The sequence below is a fragment of the Dasypus novemcinctus genome, chromosome 11, assembly GCF_030445035.2.
Source record: "Dasypus novemcinctus isolate mDasNov1 chromosome 11, mDasNov1.1.hap2, whole genome shotgun sequence".
NCBI classification, from domain to species: Eukaryota; Metazoa; Chordata; class Mammalia; order Cingulata; family Dasypodidae; genus Dasypus; species Dasypus novemcinctus.
The window spans coordinates 13,791,769-13,811,355 of record NC_080683.1 but is presented as its reverse complement, the minus strand read 5'-3'; the positions used below and the strand labels follow the sequence as shown (position 1 = coordinate 13,811,355).

Here is a 19,587-nt window from a genome sequence, read left to right as displayed (position 1 = left end):
GTGGGCCAGGGCTGCCGTGTTTTCCTCTGGGGTCTCGTGGGGGCTGGGGGTCGGTGCTGAGGACTGCGTGTTCCTGGTGGCCTGGCGGGACCCCCGCACGGGCCTGCCGTCTTCCCTCCTTCCCAGGAATTGCCGGGCCCGTCACCTGGCTGGGAGCTGGAGCAGGTTGTTAAGTTCTGCTGACACTGGCAGGGCAGCCGCTCCCAGCCGATACCGCATGGCAGCCACACTTGCACAAATCTTTAATTGTTTAGTTTAAAGAATTGTGTTTTGACCGCGAGGGGATTTTGGCTGGAGCTCAAGAAGTGATAATGATATTTCGCTGCCAAGACGTCTCCTTGGCTCTTTGTGTGTTAATGTGCACTTCCAAGACGCTCCAATTAACTGCATCAGCTCTTGGGGAGAGAAAGGAAGAGGGAGAGGAAGCAGGCAGGAGAGAGGAGGGAAAGAGGATGGAGGTGGAGGAGGAGAAACAGACAGCCCCCCAACATCTTGTTATTAGCAAACAAATAGGGGGGGCCGGTGACAAAGTTCTGGAAGACAAGCTCCAAGGAAGACGTGTCTCAGGCTTGGAGGGGGAGACACTGGGTGAGACAGGCAGGGGCCCCGTTAGATGCCTCGGACCACCCAGAGGCCTGGAGGGCCCTACCCAGGGCCAGGGCTTCAGTTCTCAGGGCAGACCTGCTCCGTTTGCCCCTCCCAGGCTCTGCCGCCTCTGCTCATTTCCTCCATGCTGGCTGCCAGCGATGTCCTTTTTCTTTGGGGGGGTAGTTGGAACCGACAGAACCTGGCTCTGCTCCAACCCTAACCCCAGCTCTCAGGCTGCAAGGCCCCTGGGGTCCGCGCACTTGCCACCCCTCCAGCCCCTCCCTGCCTGTTTCCCCCTCTTCCAGCCACGCTGGTCTCCTTGTTGTTTCTTGAACATGCTGGGCATGTATCCACTCTAGAGATTTTGTTGTCCCCCCACCGTGTCCTTTCATTTTGTTTTTTAAGATTTATTTATTTATTTCCCTCCCCTCCCCCCCCACCCCGGTTGTCTGTTCTCTGTGTCTATTTGCTGCGTCTTCTTTGTTCGCTCCTCTTGTTGCCGGCGGCACGGGAATCTGTGTTTCTTTTTGTTGCGTCATCTTGTTGTGTCAGCTCTCCGTGTGTGCGGCGCCATTCCTGGGCAGGCTGCAATTTCTTTCACGCTGGGGCAGCTCTCCTTGCACGGCGCACTCCTTGCGTGTGGGGATCCCCTACGTGGGGGACACCCCTGCGTGGTGCGGCACTCCTTGCGTGCATCAGCACTGCGCATGGGCCTGCTCCACACGGGTCAAGGAGGCCCGGGGTTTGAACCGCGGACCTCCCATGTGGTAGACGGACGCCCTAACCACTGGGCCAAGTCCGCTGCCCCCTTGCCCCCTGTGTCCTTCACCACTTCACCAAGGCGTCTGTATGGCTCCCTTCCCTTCCTTGAGGCTTTGACTCGAATGTCACCATCCCCCACCACGCCCTAACCCTTCCGCCTCGTCTCCGTAGCGCTTACCACCATTTAGCGTACGGCGTGTCCACTTATTTATTTTATCATCTGCATCCACCCCTGGAATGCACCCTCCAAGGGAGCAGTTTTTAGGTTTTGCTCACTGCTCTGTTTCCAGCAAGCAAAGAACAGTGCCCGGCATAGGGCAGGTGCTCAGTTAATCCTTGTTCATTGACAATGAAGGAATGAACTCTGTACTTAACATGCTGTCTGGTCCCAACATGTCCCCCTACTTTGAATCTGAACCCTAACTCCAACTCTATGTCCACCCCTAACTGGATGCCTGCCACTTCCGCAATTCTTCCCCCACAACTCTATTTCTTCACTCTCAGATCTCACGCAGATCTTTCACCCCCACTCAGCTGCAGCCCCAGCCTCTGCTCTTACGCTTACCCTCACTGACAAAACCATGATCTCCACTGGGTCAGCTCATTCTTTTTTTTTTTTTAAGATTAATTTTATTTATTGCTCTCCCCCCCTGCAGTTGTCTGCTTTCTGTGCCCATTTGCTGTGTGTTCTTATGCGTCCGCTTGCATTATCTGGCAGCACTGGGAGACTGCGTCTCTTTTTTGTTGCATCACCTTGCTGAGTCAGCTCTCCGTGCGTGCGGCGCCACTCCTGGGTGCGCTGGGCTTTTTTCACGTGGGGCGGCTCTCCTTGTGGGGCGCACTCCTTGCACGTGGGGCTCCCCTATGCGGGGATGCCCCTGCGTGGGGCAGCACCCCTTGCGCGCAGCAGTACTGTGCGTGGCCCAGTTTACCGCACGGGTCGGGAGGCCCTGGGTTTGAACCCTGGGCCCTCCACATGGTAGGCGGATGCTCTATCAGGTGAGCCACGTCCACTTCCCAGCTCGTGTCTAATTAAATGCCCTCTGCCGTCCCTGGGAACCTCAAGCTCCCATATGTGCTCATCCATCCCATCCCACCCTGTGCCTTGAGCGAACCATGGAGAGAGGACCTCCCACCAGAAATCCCATCAGGGCTTCCCTGCCAAACCTCTTACCCCTGGGAAGAGGGGATGGGACTCCCTGCCCTCGTTCCTTCCTCAGTGCCACACTCAGGGGCCTCCTCGGGTGTTAGCAGAGCTGTGGGCAGGATCCGGGCAGCCGGGGCGCCTTCCGCACGGCCTCAGGCCAGGGACGGCCCAGGCCAGCTGCTGGGGCCTCCTCGCTGCTTCCTTTGCTGGGGGGGCTCTGGCTCTGACGTTCCATCTGCTCCAATTCAAGCACGAAAATGACTTTTCCACATGCAGAGGTGTGAGCTCACCACAGCCACCCAACAGCCTCCCCCTTCCCTTCACACGCACGTGCACTGTGTCACACTGGGAAGCACCCAGAATTCCCACCAAAGCTGTGGGTGCAAAAGCCTCCCCTAGAGCAGGGGCTCTTAACCTTTTTTGTTCCAGGGACCCCTTTGCCGGTCAGATGAACACCACGGAGCCCTTACTGAGTCCACCCTCTCCTGTGGATTATTTAATAACTATATCACACCCGCACCAACACGTCCCCACAAGGATAAGGTTTTTTGAATTTCGCTTCAAGCTCACGGACCCCTGGTTGAGAAGCCCTGCTCTGAGGCTACCTCTGCCACCGAAGGACCCCTAGGAGGGAGGGAAGGGAGCCCCTGGCCAAAGCGGGGGTCGCAGAGGCGGCCAGTGCGGGGGGGCCCTCCCCGCCCTCCTTCCCGCCTCCCCCGCCCTCCTCTAAGGCCCCTGAGGGAGGGTCGGCTCGGCCGGCTCAGGTTGCAAGAACGTGAAGACAGGAAGATTTAGCGCGGGAGCCGCGAACCCGCGCGGCGCTGCTGCCGGGCGGCCTTTGAAACCGGAGGCCGGGAGGCGGGTGGGGGCCTGCGGGCGGCGGGGCGCGGGGCTGAATTATCGCCCCGCCCGGGGCCTGACACCCCCGGCTCCGCCGCCCTCCCCCGGCGCAGCTCCTGTTTCTCCAGGTGCCGGGGTGTTTTCCTACGTGTTAATTTGCCCGGGTTGAAGTGCCCATTCTCGGCCTCCGCTTCCCGGCCTCTCCCGCGGGGGAGAGCAGCCCACCCGGGGGTCCAGCTGGGGCCTGGAGGTGGGAGAGGCCTTGGGCTGGGGGGGGGGAGACGAGAGGTAGGGTGGGAAGGGGTGGGTTTGGGCAGGGTGGGACTAGGGCGCAGACAGCACCTGGTCCTCCGGGGACCGGGCAGCCCTCCCCACAGCCCCGGCGCGCTCCGACGGGCGCGGGAGCTCACAGGGACCCCTGCTGGCCCCTCAGCTCTAGCCCAGCCGCCTCCTCCAGGAAGCCCGCTGGGGATTCCAACCCCTGGAAACGGGCCTGGAAGGGAATGTCCCTGAGATGCATTTGGCTTCCCAGACCTCCTGTCCCTGGGTCCTCGCTACGTCAGCCTGGCCCTTGCAATTATGAGTATAAGCATTTCAGAGAGGAGGAGTCAGAGGCGCCGAGAGGCCCAGGGCCTCTTACTACTGAGAAGTGAGAAGCGTCTTCTAGTCCAGTGTCCTCCACCGCTCCCCGGTTGCAGGGTGGGGACAGGACGTGTCAACAAGGGAGCAAGGGGCACGCGGGGTGAGCGTGGCGCTCAGACGGCAAGCCCGCCCGGTGAGCGCAGGTGAGGTGCCCGCAGCCGCCGGGCAGCTCCGAGGGATGCCGGGAGCCGCCCGAGGCCGCCCCTGGATCCCAGCTGCCCCATCTGCACTGTCCCCTCCCGGGGCCGAGGTCTGGGCAACCACCTGCCCTCCCCTTGTGCTGTCCCCGCGCCATCGACCCGAGGCCCACGGAGCAGGGAGGCAAATTCCTGCGTCTGAGGCTGCGGATAAGAGAGAGGCTGGTTCTGCGGCGAAAAGCTGGCCGCACAAGGGGTCTCCTGGCGGCAGCGCCCCTTCCCACTCCCTTTCTCAGGCTGGCTTGGCCGGGGTGGGCGGGGAGAGTGGGGACAGACTCCCGATTCTCCCTCTTGGGTCCTGTGTCCTCTTGCCAGAGCACCCCCGCCCGGGCTTCCCACCTCCTACATTTGCGGCGCCCCCTCCCTGGCTTTGGATCCCCCCTTTCCCAAAGAAGACTAGAACCACCTCCCCAGGCAAGTCCACATCTGTCTACGGGGGGGGCAAGATGGGGTGTCGGGGGGGAGCATGCTTTGGGGACAGACAGGTTAGAAATCTCACTGTTCTCTTTGGTTTAAGCTAATCCTGGACTTGAGTGCCAAATTTACGAGTCTCTTCCGAGCCGTGGTTTTTCTTTTGGGAGACGCCTGTCTTAAGAGTTGGTGGCGGAAACTCGCTATGCCCGCCACATAGTGGGTGCTTTAGACGTGCTGCTTTAATCCAGGCTGGTGGGAGAATCTGTGGTGTGGGTGTGGAGAGCGGAAGCGAGAGAGAAGGCAGAATTCGCCTGCTGGGAGGCAGCCCAGAGCAAGCTCAAGGAAACCCCAGGCGCTGAGGCTTCGAAAAAGCGGACACGTTGGTGGGTGGTCTTGACCAAGTCCCAGGGGTTTCCTCGGCAGTGAGTTAGGCATGACGGAGGACAGAGGTAGAGAACATTTACTGATCCAACAATTTTTAACATAACATCTGCCGTGTGCCAAGACCTATGCTGGACCAACCGTGCTAGAGAAGATGGCCGTTTCCCGCTCTCGCGGGGCTTCCGTCCTAGCGGTGCGACTGGCAAAAGCAAGGAGACGCCCCTGTAAACCACTGGCAAAGTAGTTGCAACTAACTGCAAGGGAAACAGAGAAAATTAGCAAAGGGCTAAGACAGGTGGTCACCACCGAGACGGAGCTGAGGGAGAGCCTGACACGCAGAAGGCGCAGAATGTGGGGTCACGAGGCAGGAATGATCTTAGCCTGTTTGCAGAACTGGGCGGGGGGGACCTGTGAGGCAGGAGTGCGGGCAATGGGAGGAGACCGGCGCGAGCGCACCCCACCTTGTGTGTGGACGCTGCTGGCCATGGGGGCACGTGGAGTTTTCTTTGGGAGCCACTGGAAAGAAAGGCGTGGCACCACGAGGTCAGTGCTGGAAGGTCAGCTTCGCTGCTGGCTGGGAAGAAGGCATGGGCTTCACAATAAAGAAAAAGTATATTTTATAAAAAGGAATGGGCGAGGACAAGGGTGAAAGCAGGAGGGCCAGGGGAGGCTGAGCAGAGGTCAGGCTGGTCTCGGGTGGTGGCAGTGAGGGTGTAGAGAAGAGGGCTTGAGGCGAGGGAGGAGGAGAAGGAGAAATAAGAGGCCGCCTTAGCCGTGGGCTCAGTGTCCTGGGGCGGCAGGGGCTGGGCTCTGGAGGGAAAGCCTCGGGAAGGAGGTGTGGGAAGGGAAAACTCAACTCCGTTTTTGGGTATATTACATTTGAGATGTAAGCGGTGGGAGAAATGAGTCAGGGGGGAAGGTTAGGGCTGGGGATAAGATCTTAGGGTCTTAAGCGACAGAGTATTGAAATTCCTGGTTCTGGCTGAGAGCACCTGCAAAAGCCTAGCGGGAGAGGGAAAAGGCTTTGGCCCTAGGCTGGGAGGAAGGGCTGCGGGTAGAGGCTGGAGCGGGGACAGCCCAGGGGGAGGTGGGGCCCGGCGGGGTGACGGGGGAAGGCACAGCCGATCATGTAAACGCTGCTGAGAAGTGGAGAAAGTGAAGGAGAGAAAAGCAAGCGCCTGCCGTCCCAGGGGAGAGCCTGTGAGAGCCAAGCTGTGTCCGCAAGTGCTGCAGCAGGAAGGGAAACTCACGCCAGCTGCAGCTGTTGGGAAGACTTCCTGGGAAAGGCTCCCTGAAGGAAGAGAGTAGAGGGGGAGAGAGAGATTTGTGTGTCTTCCTTTCCCTTTGACACTTGGCTGTAGGCATCCTCTCCCCCTGAAATCCTGCAGTACCGATCATTCCAATTGTGGCTATCCCAATATCCAGTCTCATCTCCGTCTTTAGTAATACAATCGTTAATTCTCAGCTGAGCGTGTTTCCACTCAGAATAAAGACTTTATTTCCCAGTCTCCCCTGAAGGTCAGCATGACTGTGAGACCGGGTTCTGGCCCATCAGATGCCCATGGAAGTGTGTAGGGTTTTTAGGAAGTCTTCTTAAACAAAAGGGGGCTCCTTCTTCATGAACCCTTTTCTCTCTCTCTCTCTTTTTTTTTCTTTTTTTTTGCAGCTTACTGGAATGTCGGTGTGATGACTGGAGCTTGAGCAGCTTTGTTGGATAATGAGGTAGAAGCCACACTGAGGAAGGCAGAGCAATAGAAGTCACCCACCCAATTCTGAGCTTCCTATATATGAAATTCCTTTATGTATGAGAGAAATAAATGTTTGCCTTTTATAAGCAACTCTGACTCGGGATTTTCTGACACTTGCAGAAACCTAACCCCCAGGGATTGTCTGGGAGGAGAGGAGCCAGAGGCTCACAGGCTGCTCTCATTTGAGCTCTGAGAAATGTCTGGCCCCGTCAGTAAAGAGCAGGGCTGAGCCCTCCTTCCCCAGCCCCCCAGACGATGGTTTTCCGGAGGGCTTGGGAGGGCCTTGGGAGCTTGTCCCAGGTCGATGACCAAAGGGTTTGCTCAATCGGGACTCTGAGGTCGCCAGCCAACGCGCGGGTCGTCCTGTTTGCCTCCTGCTCCCACCCAGCCTTCCCCCCACCCCCCACCCTGCCCTGTGCCCCGGGAGGCTGGCCCCTCTGGCTTCCTGGTGGGTTCAGCCAATGAGACTAGCCAGCGGGGCTCGGAGGGCGGGAGGAGAGGCTCAGCCCCGTGTCTCTGAGGCTCCATCTCCCCAAGACGGCGGCTCCTGCAGGGCGCTGCGGCCCCCAGATGCACACAGCGCACTGGCTCCCCGCCCCCCCACATCCCACGTGGGTCGTCTCTGGGGCCTCAGTGCTCCTCGTTCCTCCTCTTAACTCTGGAAATATCCCTTTCTTTACGTTTCATCATTTGAACCAACCGGGGCTGTGAGTGGTGGTGGGCTGAGAGCCTGCCTGACGCAGTACCTTCTGCTCAGGCCGCAGGGAAACCCTCGGGCAGAGGCCGGCCCAAGGGAGAGGAGTGGGCAGCCAGCGCGCAGCCAGACAGACAGAGCGAAACAGAGGCCGAAGGGCAGGGCAGAGAGAGAGAGAAGGCAAAGGCGGGGGTGGGCAGAGACCGCGCAGACAGAGAGAGACAAAGCGGGGCCAGTGCTGGAGGAGAGACAGACAGATGAGGGCACGAGGCAGGGACGTCCAGAAGACACTGAGGAGGGGACTGGCGCTGAGAGGTTAAAAATGACAAAAGACGAGGCAGCGGCTCTAGCTGCCAGAAACAGGAATTTGGGGCCGAGACCAGAATAAAGGGGGATAAAAGAGCTGGAGGTCCCGGGACAGAAGGCTCCCGAGAGGCACAAGGTGGAGAAGGGAAGCAGCACATCTACTTAATAAAAGCTCTAAACCCTGGGAACCCCGCACCACCCCTGCCGGGGCCCTGGGCTCTTCCGGGCTCTTCCTCACAGGGGCCTGGAGGTGTAGCTGGGCCTGGGAATAGAGCCGTCCCCAGTGGCACCGGGAGTTCCTGCAGGGTCCCACTCCAGGGCAGGGGGGAGTTTAACTCAGGGGGGTGGGCAGGGCTGGAGGAACGCAGGAGGGATGCAGGGATGCGGGTGCTGAGTGGGAGCGGCCAGCGGCCACGCCTGGAAGGCGGGGAGGGCTGTAGGTGCAGGAAGGGCTGCCCGCCAGGCCTGCGGCCTCCAGCAGGAAGGAACGGCCCCGCCAGCCCCCTGCAGCACCCAGCACGCTGGCGGAGCAGGACCCCCGCTGCTCTTTCCCGTCTGCTCACCTCCTGCTGGCACCTCCTTTCCTGAACCCAGTTGGCAGGCAGAGGACAGCGGTGGGGTGGAGGGTCCAGAGAGGTCGGTCTCTGGGCGCAGGGTTGGGGGAGGAGAGCGGAGTGGATGCAGAGGGCCGGAGGAGAGCCGGTGGGTCCCTGGGCCGCTCTCCCTCGGTGGGGTTCAGACGGGACCAGCTCTGCTTGTTGGGAGCCACGTGCATGTTGTAGGCCGCCCTTGGCCTCAGTTTCCTCATTTGCAAACACGGGGTAAGTACATTACCAGCTTCCTGGGACTGTCACCACCAGTAGGCTGAGGCTGCCTCTCTGCAAATGCCTGGCGCAGTGCCCGCGGCCCCGCGGCCCTTGGTCAGGCGTGGGGGGCTGCTTCTCCCTCTCGGGGGCCGAGCAGCTGAAGGCGAATGCTGCCGCGCTGAGCCTCTGTGTGCCGCGACACCCACCCTCAGGCCGGCAGCGCGCAGAGCCTGGGAAGCCCACAGAGCAGTGCTCGGGCACGGGTGGAAACGCCCTGCCCAGCGAGGAGCAGATGCCAAGCCGTGCGCGATTAGCCCAGAACAGCCTCCAGAGGAGGTGATGGGACAGGGTTGTTTTAAAATTTTTACTCTGGGAAGCAGACTTGGCTCAGCAATTAGGGCGTCCATCTACCACATGGGAGGTCCGCGGTTCAAACCCCGGGCCTCCTTGACCCGTGTGGAGCTGGCCCATGCGCAGTGCTGATGTGCGCAAGGAGTGCCCTGCCATGCTGGGGTGTCCCCCGCGTAGGGGAGCCCCATGCATAAGAAGTGCGCCCCGTAAGGAGAGCCGCCCAGCGCGAAAGAAAGTGCAGCCTGCCCAGGAATGGCGCCGCACACACGGAGAGCTGACACAAGATGACGCAACAAAAAGAAACACAGATTCCCGTGCCGCTGACAACAACAGAAGTGGACAAAAAGAAGAACACGCAGCAAATGGACACAGAGAACAGACAACTGGGGTGGGGGGGGGGGGGAAAGGGAGAGAAAGAAAACAAATCTTTAAAAAAATAAAAAAGGAAATAAAATTTTTACTCTAGAGAATTTCAAGCATATAGACCTATCATCCAGCCTCAACAATGACCACTTTGTGACCAACCTTGCTTCATCTAGATTCCCCCATTCCTTTCAATATCATTTTTAAAAAAGATTTATTTATTTCTCCCCCCTCCTCCAAACCTGCCTGCTCTGTGTCCATTCGCTGTGCGTTCTTCTGTGTCTGCTTGTATTCTACTAGGCAGCTCCAGGAACCCATCCTGGGACCTTCTGGAGTGGGAGAGAGGCGATTACTCTCTTGCACCACCTTAGGTCCCTGTTGTGCTCCATCTTCTCATTTCCTCTCCTCTCTGTCTCTTGTTGCGTCATCTTGCTGCACCTGCTCTCTGCAGGGACCAGCACTCTGTGCGGGCCAGCTTCCCCTCACCAGGAGGCCCTGGGGATCGACCCCCGGACCCCCTATATTGTAGACGGGAGCCCTATTGGTTGAGCCACATCCATTTCCCTCCATATCATTTTGAAGCAAATCACAGACATATCTTAGTCATAAATATTCCATATATATCTAAAATGGCTAAAGATTCTTTAAAAAATAAATTCCATATCATGATCACCAAAAAAGTAAAATGAAATCTCTAACTCCAGTAGCAATGAGCACGCCCGGCACCCGCGTCTTGCTTTCTACCACCATCCTCTAGCGGCAGGAGCCAGGACTCCTTGGAGAAGGGCTGATTCCCGGGGCAGGAAATACAGGAAACGAGCCGGGGCCATCATAAAGTACCTGAAAGTGAGAAAGTGCTCAACGTAAAACAAAAAACTCCCATTGATGAGGGTCTGTCAAAGGGGCACGGGAGCCAACTGAAGCAAGTCCCAAAGGCCAAAGTAGAAACAATTTGAGGACCAAAATAATATTGGGTTATAATCCAAAATATAAAATAAATATCCATGAGTCCAGACTGGTATGAATGAATGAGTGAAAAGATGAATATGGGAAACGGACTTTGGCCCAGTGGTTAGGGCGTCCGTCTACCACATGGGAGGTCCGTGGTTCAAACCCCGGGCCTCCTTGACCCGTGTGGAGCTGGCCATGCGCAGTGCTGATGCGCGCAAGGAGTGCCCTGCCACGCAGGGGTGTCCCCCGCGTAGGGGAGCCCCACGCGCAAGGAGTGCGCCCGTGAGGAAAGCCACCCAGCGCGAAGGAGGGAGCAGCCTGCCCAGGAATGGCGCCGCCCACACTTCCCGTGCCGCTGCTGACAACAGAAGCGGACAAAGAAACAAGACGCAGCAAAAAGACACAGAAAACAGACAACCGGGGGAGGGGAGGGGAATTAAATAAATAAAAATACATCTTTAAAAAAGAAAAGAAAAGAAAAGATGAATAAATGAGGGAGAAGAGACAACTTTTCCATGTAGAGGGATTTCAAATAACTTACGTAGATATTCCTAGTGACATCCTTCCAAGAATACAGTATGGAAAGGGAGAGAAAAAGTGGAGAAACCTGGCAAACACTACCTCAGCCAGGCGATCAAGATTGTCATCACGTGATGGCATGTTGGTGATGCGTACCCTTGCGATGATGTGATGAAATGGCACTTTATCTCTGAAATCTTTCTCCCCAAATCCCACATCCCCAGGTTACTGATAACATCTGAGACATTCTGATGGGAAGGGCATCCTACAAAATACCTCACCTGTACTCAAAACTGTCAAGGTCATCAAAGCCAAGGAAAGCCCGAGAAACTGTTAGAGCCCAGGGGCCGTAAATGTAAACGTGATGAGGGGCCGTGGGACAGAAAGAGGACACTGGGCCCAAACTAAGGACATCTGAATAAACTATGGGTTTTAGTTCATACTGATGTATCAGTATTGGGTTGCTAATTGTAACAAATGCACCACACTTATGTAGGATGTTCATAGGGGAAATCGAGTGGAGAGTATATGGGAATTCTCTAGGCTCCTTAAATTTTCTAAACATTTCCAAATGTTCTAAAAAATAAAATTCATTAGTTTAAAACTTGTCTTTTTAAAATATCCAGTCACTCTTCAAATGTTCAGCAATCTCACAAATACATCTTCCCTTCAGCTTACCTGATTCAGGATTCAAATTTGGTGCAACACATCGCCTTGGTTATGGACCGAGTTTTGAAGGAGGAGATGGTAATACTAAGGGAGAAAAGGCCTATTTGTGCCATACAAATCTTGGGTAGGGGCATGGGGTGGGAGATTGGGGAGTTTTGCTTGTCTGGGTCTGAGTGTCACATGGGAGAAATGAGGTTTCAGGGTGGGGACACGGGGGCAGCTGGGCAAAGGAAAGCTAGCAGATTTAAAGGAGCTTCAGCTGATAGAGTTCAAAGTCTCAAACATTCCCTTGTCTCTTGTCCATTGCGTCGTCACCGATGGCCTGATGATACCTGATAGGCGGCTCAGAGAAAAGGACGTGGGCTCGCCGCTCTGCCCTTCTGGCCAGTAGCTTAACCTCTCTGGACTTCAGTTTCCTAACCTACAGAATGGGATATATTTCCTACCTTTCAGGGCTGTTGTGAGGATGAAATGAAACAATGTATCTGAAAGCTCCTAGAATGCCAGTAAGTCCTTAACAAAGTGTCTTCTCTCTCTCTCTCTCTCTCTCTCTCTGATTGAAGAAAAAGGCAGACTAATCTAACAAAATATTTATTTTGACAAAAGGTGGGGTAGGGTGTTGTCACATCCACTTGGGGAGCAGCGGGTCTTCTCGGACAGGGTTCGAGGGGGCTGTCGGCCTCTGAGAGGTGAGCGCTTAGGGGGGGCGTTGATAACCGCCAGGGGCCAAAGGGTGACGGGGGCCAGCTGTTGCGGGGGCCGGGCGGGGGCGCGGCCCTGGGAGGGCAGCCGCGGGAGGGCCTGCAGCCTGGCCTTGGGGGGCAGCCTTGGCCTCACCTTGAGGGCCGTGGCGTGGGGAGCGGTCTGGGGGTCCGCCTGGGGCTGGGTCCCCAGAAAGGCGGTCTTCCCCTTGGGTGCCAAGGAGGGGAGGGACTGCGGGGCGAGGCGAGCTGCAGGTGTGGCCCGGGGGTGGAGCATCACTTTCGTCCTCAGGCTGCACCCACAGAAGCAGGGCCCAGGGACCGTCGGGACGGAGAAATAGACGTCGTCATCCCACCACTGCGCCTGCGGCCTGGGGTTCCTGGGCCAGGCCACCAGCCCCCACGCCGACTCCTGGCTGGGCACTCGGAGGAGGGTCTTGCTCCTGCGTAGGGGGGAAGGGGGGGTCAGGTCAGAGCGGAGAGAGAGACAGAAGAGGCCACGGCAGAGATGGGCCTTAAGAGGCAGAGACAAGCAGATGGGGCTCAGTTGAGCGCCCACCTACCACGGGGAGGTCCCCGGTTCGTCCCGGAGCCTCCTAAAGAAGACAAGCAGACGCCCGCACCCACCGCAGCGAGGTCGAGGCCGGCTCCTGCTGCATGGAGCTAGAAGCCCGCATCCCGTCCCACTGAGAGCTACATGCCACATCCCGCGGCAAGGAGCAGGTGCCTAAAGGAGCAGACGCCACAAGCAGACGTGGATGTGGCTCAGGCCGTTGGGCACCTGCCTCCCACACGGGGGGCACCGGGTCTGGGAGAAGGCGAGCAAACAATGAGCAGGCGGACTAGAGAACCGTGGGCTGGGGGTGGGGGACAAACTAAAAATAAAGTAACATAAGTAAATCTTAAAAAAAAAAAAAAAGACGCTCTGTAGCCTTGCAGGGAGGCCAAAGGACTCTCGAAGGGGAGAGGACAGACGGACAGAAGACACACCCTGCTTCTTCTTCCTCCTCTTCTTCACTGTGCGAGTCCTTTGCTGGTGGGGTCTCAGATCCGGCTGCGGAGTTCACCCACTTTTCCTCTAGAGATTGGAGAGAGCAAGGAGGGAGTTCCTTCAGACTTGGACGGGTGCTAGCACCGGCAGCACCCCTGGGGGGGGTGCTCAGGGAGCCCCAGTCTCCCATCTCCACCCCATCTCCCAGCGAAGCCCCTGCTCCCAGCCTCCTGCTTTAGCTTTGCCTACTCCAGAGCCACGTGCATGCTGTTCCCACCAGCTGGAATGCTTTGCCAGCAGCCCCTCTCGGTCTGATACAAATTCTGGCACTCCTGCACACCTGGCCTTGGCTTCCCCACTCGAGGCACGCCTCGCTCCTCAGCCCCTCGCCCCTCAGCCCCTCGCGCCCTGGGAAGGCCGAGCCTGCGCCCCACACGGGACGCGCGTCTATCGAAATCCTTATCACACTGCAGGCCCTTTCCTCTTTGCATGTCTCTCTCTCTCTAGCCGTATTTCCTTACAGGCTGGCACTTGCCGTGGTCATCTTTGATCATATCTGTGCTGGAGGAGGAGCTCGGAACTCCCTTGCCAAACGGATGAAATGTCATGGATCCCACTCCATATTCTCCCCGGGGTGGCAGAGGTGAAAGGAGTTACGAGGGAAGCAGTGCCCCTGCCTCCTTCCTTTAAGATCTAGAAAGAAATGCGCTCAATGGTGCCAGCACCCCACCCCCCGCCCCATCCCTAGACCCCTTTGTGACATCAGAGCTATCATCCAGAGACCCACTGTGGCTTCACCAAGCTGGGTAAGCTCTCTGGAAGCCAGCTGCACCCCGCTTTCCCCTGGAATCCTTTGTGCCCTGGCTAGCCTTACGGCCAGAGCCCTCGGCACCTGGGCACGCCTTCCTGTCTCCAGGGCTGAGTGGCAGCCGCCCCCTTTCCTGATCCTTCTGATGGGCTCCGGGAAGGGGCGCGTCAGGACCTGGAGCTGGCACGGGCCGGAAGGGCCCCCTTCTCCCACCCCTGGGGCTCACAGACCCGGCTCCCAGCCCTGGAGGCGGCTCACTGTGCCCTGCCGGGAGGGGGATACATCCCTTACCCGAACATGACGCGCTCGGGGTCCCACTGGGGCAGGACGCAGGAAAGCCAGAGGGCTGCGGTGAGCCCCAGGGCAGGCCCTGGAACCCCAAATCCTGGCTTGCTCTCACCCTGCGCCTGCTAGAGACTTCTGCAGGCGGCCTCAGGAGACACTGGCTTCCCTTCCCTCTCTCAGCTAGGACCCTCCTCCCGCAGTGTCTCTCCCTACCCGGCCTGGCCCATGAAGCTGTCCTCCCACCTGGCCCAGGTGAGGGGGTCCCTTCTCCCTGTGAAAGCAGCACCTCGAAGGGATTTCTATTCAGAGAGTGATGAGAAACTTGCACGCCAACTCTGAATCCCACCTGACTACAGCGAGGCCCAGTGTCTGCACCGCCAGGAAGCTGGAATCCTGGGGCTGGAAGGGCCTGCTGAGCACGTAAGCGGAAGGGGACGCGGGAATCTGGCACCTCCCTTGGACGGGAAGCCTGCAGCCCCGCGTGGAGACACTTGGGGTTCCTCGTGAGGCCACCGGCTCTGCGGGAAGAGGATCCTAACCGCTAGATGTCTACTGCCACCTGGACTCTGGTTTCGGTGTGTGTGTTGTGTTGTGTGTTTTAGTTTTTCTCTCAGATGGAAAATTGAGAGAAACAGAGGAAACACTATTAAACACACCACCGCTTTTCTTGGGAAAACACTTTTGCAAAGAGTTGCCCAGCCCGCTCCCCTGGAACCTGCCTGAGCCGCTGGTCTAGGCGCAGCATCGCGCACAGAGTGTCCATCTAGATAGCCCTCGGCCCTAGAGGCTAGGTCTAGGTTGTGAAGGAGGGAAAGAGGAGGAGGACGTGAAAGGTGGGGAGTAACCTGCAAGAGGCTCGCAGAGGGGTGTGGGGGCAGGAGGGGTCTTGGCTGAAATGAAACCTCGCGGAAGGAAACCTCGAGATCTTCCACTCCCAGAAACATCCCCAGAGAAAGGGCAAGCCACTCCATCTCCCAGAGCCTCAGCATCTTCGTCTGGAAAGTGGGTGTAACATCACTACCCATCTCCTGGCGTGTCCTGGGGTTACGTGAGATCAATTGAGAAACGGCCTGGCCCATGTGAAGTACTCAATACGCTACCGCAGTGCCATTATACAGGACATGATACGATGTTAGTATCCGACAGGCAATACATTATTATTGACTCTTCCGAGCACCCACTCTCCTCCCAGCTTCTGAGTCCATGCTCCCTTCTGCGTCTGTTGCAGCTCCCGTGGCTCCCGGCCGGCCGCAGACAGCGGCCATCGCTGGGTGGAGCAGGACAGGCTCCCCTGCCCATTACTAGGGTTTCTGAGCCCCTGCCAGGGACTCCCTTCTCCTCCTCTCCAGGCGCGGCCCTGCGCTCCCGAGGGACAGGAAGTGTGTAGTTTGGGAAGTGTGAGCGCCTGTGCTCACTGTCATCCTCCAGTCCCATCAACCCCACCCCCGTGCTGGCCTGCACTGGGCACCTGCTTCCAGCCCTTCCTTCCTCCAAGCCCCACCCAGGGCCTGGCTGCCCGCCAGGGCGATGTGTTAGTCTGGACTCCAGCACAAACTTGCTGTGTGACCTTGCTTCTGTCTTTCACCCTCTCTGGGCCTCAGTTTGCTCTTGTGATGAAAAAGGAGGTGAGACTTGCAATTCCATGATTTAATGCTATACGTTATTCAGGGAAAGTGAAGGAAACCAGGAATATTAACAGGCCACCGGCCTTCAAGGCAAAGCGATTGGGGGGGAATTATCTGAATAACTCTCCTCCAATTACCCGGATAATTGCAGGAACATAGACCCGGTTTGGCTAACTCCCAGCCTCTGAGAACACGTCCCTCTGCTTTCCTTCTCCTCTGGTTCCAGCCGGCCCCTTCCGGGGGCTTAAACCCTGTTTACAGAAATGGGAATTTGCATGATGAAAATAACCCCAGCCGGGACTGCGATTTTACTGCGTTTGGCACGGGACTCGGAAAAAGCGGCTGCATAGCCAATTACTGGAATTTTTAAACACAAATAATATTTTATGGGATCAGTGGGCTGGCTCGGGGCCGCCGCACCCGGCCCGGCTCCTCCGCCCACAAACAAGCTCCGATTGTGCGGCCGGCGAGCGCGCCAGCCCGGGGTGGGAGGCGGGGGGCGGGCGGCCGGGGGTCCCGGCGCGGGCAGGTGCAGCGCGGGGCTCCGGGTCCCCGCGGGCGGCCCGCAGGGCGCGTCCGGGAAGTCCCCGCCTCACCTGCCGCGCGGCGCCCGCAGGCCTTGGGCGCGCGAGGGCGAGCCCCGCGCCCGCTCCCCCGCCCCGCGGCCGCCCGCCGGGCCTGGCCCGCGCCCCGCGCCCTGGGCCTGGCCGTGGCCGCCGCGCCGCCTCCGCGAGGCCGGCTTCCCGGAACGGCCCGAGGGCGGCGGGGAATCCGCGCCGAAGCCCGGGAGCCACCCCTCGCCTGCCCTTTCCAGCCCGAGCCTCGCTGGCGCGCCGGAGGCGGACCCGGGAGCCGCGGGCCGCGCCCAGGGGCCCAGGGCAGGCCCCGGAGCGCCGGCCAGGGGCGAGCGCGGCCCCGTCCCGCCGGGGCCTCCCGCGCCTGGGCGCCCCGAGGCCGGCACCCCGGCAGCCGCGCTTTGTGCCGCCGCCCTCGGTCTCTTCCCCGGGGTCTCGCCCTCCCCCGGCGCCCCCGCGCCCCCGCGCCCCCGGCCCAGCACGCACGGGGTTAAGCAGGAGCAGGTGTGCAGCCAGATGCCGCCGGCCGCCCCCCTCCCCCGCAGCCCCGCGGCCTCCTCCTCCTCCGCCCACCCGCTCCCAACCCCACAGTCCCAAAGAAAAGTGCTATTGTTGCCCGGCCTGTCCCCACCCCCGCCGCTGCCCCGCCACCTGGAGCCGAGCCCGGTCCCCTCTTCACCTGCCCCGGGGCCGGCCCGGGGGAGGGGAAGTGGGGCCTCCGCGCAGGGACTTCCGCTCCCCCTGTCCCCCGGCTTCCCCTCCCCCCGTGCCCTTCGAGCTGACCCCTGGGCCCGGTGGCCACGGCTTGAGGGTCCTGGGAGCCCGGCTCTGGCCTCCCCCCTACCCCCGCCCGAAACTGGGCAAACGCGAGGCCCTCAGCAAGGAGCCCAGGGCAGTGCCAGGCTCCTCCGGCCTCAGCAAGTGGCAGCTGGGTCTGCAACAGGGTAAGGTGAGGATTCCCTATTTACATGGAGAGAAACTGAGGCACGGGGAGGTGAACCGTCCGACCTAAAGTCACAAGGCCGGTAAATGCACTTGGCACACAACTCTGGCCTCCCGACTCCCTGGACGTGCCGGGGCTTCTGGTGCTCACTTAATGGGAGGAGGAGTGTGGACCCCAGAGACCCGCACCCCCGAGGCCGACTGGGAGACCTTGGGCAGGTCACCCGTCCTCTCAGCTTGCTAGTTTCTTAACTTGAGGGCGTGGACTAGCGCGATCCCTGAATTCTCACGCGGGCCCTACGCGGCGTGGGGAGCCGCGCGGGACCCCACGCGGGAGTGAACCGTCCACGGCCCGCGCAGGGCAAGGGAAAGCTTTCCCCTTTCGCGCCACATCTCCGCCGGCCGCCCTCCTCCCTGCCTGCGCCCCTGCCCGGCGGCCCCCGGGAGGCCGAGCCGCGAGGTTAAGTAAATATCTGACGGTGGCTCGAGGAAACGAATCGAGACCGTTGCCGAGAGAAGAAACCCAGACGTCGGTGGAGATCCGCCCCCAAGCCCGAGCAGCCGCCGCTCGTCCCCGGATCCCTGCCGAGGAGACGTGGGCCCCCTCGGGCCTCGCCCAGGCTCCCCCAGCCCCCTCTCGGCGCGCCCTTCCTCCCGGGTCCTCCCCCAGCCTCTGCGCTCGGGAGGGTCGGGGCTGGGGGCCTCCGGCCGCCCTCCCGGGAGGGCCTGCGCAGTTACCGTATTTCCCCTGCCTGCGCCGTGGGCTGTGAGCGCAGGTATTTCCCTTCTCTAACCGACAGGCTGGTCTGTCTTCCCAGAGTCCTCTCCACACTGTAGGAAGAACTCTACTGGAGTCCGGAGACTTAGGTTTTTGTTTTTGTTCTCTTAGCTCTACTATTACTCTCTTCTGACCTGCCGACCTGGAAATCCAGTTTCCTCTTTCCACCTGAACGTCTGGGTCCAGTAGGCATCTCAAGCTCAGCTTGTCCGACTTGGAAAACCTGATCTGTCCCTCCAGACCTGCTCTTCTCACAATCCTCTCCATTTCAGAAAATTCGAACGTCATCTTTCTAGTTGCTTGCAACGCCTTCTTTCTCTCATCATTCAGCTAAGTTCATTTAGCAAATCAAAATATGTCCAGAATCTGCTTCTCTTCACCATCTCCCCACTGACCCTCTGTCCTGAGCCACCATCTTCTCTTGCTCCGATAATTGCAAAACCTTGTAACTTGTCCATCTGCATCTGCCCTTGCCCCCACCCCCCGATGGTTCTTAACAGAACAGCCAGGATTTTCTTTTTAAAACCAAAATAAATCATGCTGCTCTTCTGCCCAAAATTGCCTCCAGTAGCTGCACGTTTCACTTGGAGTAGAAGCTCTTTAGAAGGCTCCCTACCCTTTCCTCGAACCGCTGGCCTCCTCACTGGGCTCCAGCCACTGTGGCTTCCTCATTGCTCCTCAGGACAACATACTCCTGCCTCAGGGCCTTTGCACTTGCTATTCCCTCTGCCTGGAATAATCTTTTCACAGATTCTTCCATGGCTCCTTCGCTCATTTTGCTGAGGCTTTCTCTGACCAACTCCACTCCCCCAGTAGCCACACTGCATACTACTTCCCTTCCCCTGCTTTTCTCAGTAGCGTTCTTCACCATCTAACATGCTCTATATTACCTGCTGAATGGTTTACTGTCTTCTCCCTTAGCCCCTAGAACAGGGCTTGACACATAGTAGGTATTCAGAAAATATTTGCTAAAGGAGTGACTAGATGGAGGAAGGGGGCTCGTTGCTTTCCTTCTTGGGCCTTACTTTCCTCATCTGTATAAGCTGGACTTTGGTTGAAGTTGTAGTCAATGGAAGTCCTCTCAGCTTTGACAGTCCAATGTGCCTTCGAAACCTCACCTGCTATATATCTAGACCTAGGCCTTCTACGATTTACCTGGTACAGTGAGGGGCTGGGGAAGTGTAGGCTGGGTTTGGAGGGACAGGAGCTCTGAGGTCAGGTTTGCTTGGAGAGGGCTGGTCAGTGGGAGGGGATGGAAAAGGAAGTCTTCTCCCCCTTCCTTTCACTCTCGTGGGTCACTCTTCCCTCTGGCTCTGCTGGGAGCCCCTTCGTCACCTGAGAAGCCCAGCCTGGAGTGTGGGCTGTGTAAAATATCCCCAGGATGTGTGGGAAGCTGGTGGTTTAGAGGGTTTAGAGGGGCTGAGGGTAGAAAAGAGAAGGTTCTGAGGAGACCAGGATCTCCAGAAATATCACCTGTTACTTTCCCTGATCCTAGAGGGATCAG

The 19,587-nt window shown here is 58.7% G+C and overlaps 1 protein-coding gene across 5 annotated transcripts; it reads right to left on the bottom strand.

Annotated features, from left to right (window-relative positions):
- Positions 1–11,953: 11,953 nt before the first annotated feature.
- Positions 11,954–18,497, bottom strand: LOC101414248 (uncharacterized). 5 transcript variants are annotated; one of them, XR_011650014.1, is made up of 5 exons: positions 18,044–18,200; positions 15,926–16,039; positions 13,592–13,763; positions 13,070–13,157; positions 11,954–12,522 (listed from the first exon to the last, which is right to left on the bottom strand). XR_011650014.1 is itself a non-coding variant. In XM_058307657.2 (5 exons), exons 3-5 carry the CDS (start codon positions 13,676–13,678, stop codon positions 11,970–11,972), a joined length of 714 nt encoding a protein of 237 aa, XP_058163640.1. In that variant the 5' UTR covers positions 13,679–13,763; positions 15,926–16,039; positions 18,044–18,200; the 3' UTR covers positions 11,954–11,969. The 5 variants fall into 5 exon arrangements, 3 of the variants coding, with proteins under 3 accessions (XP_058163640.1, XP_058163641.1, XP_071074488.1); XM_058307657.2 differs by having other exon boundaries at positions 13,606–13,763; XM_058307658.1 differs by lacking the exon at positions 18,044–18,200 and adding an exon at positions 16,850–16,902 and having other exon boundaries at positions 13,606–13,763.
- Between the last annotated feature and the right edge of the window lie 1,090 nt (positions 18,498–19,587).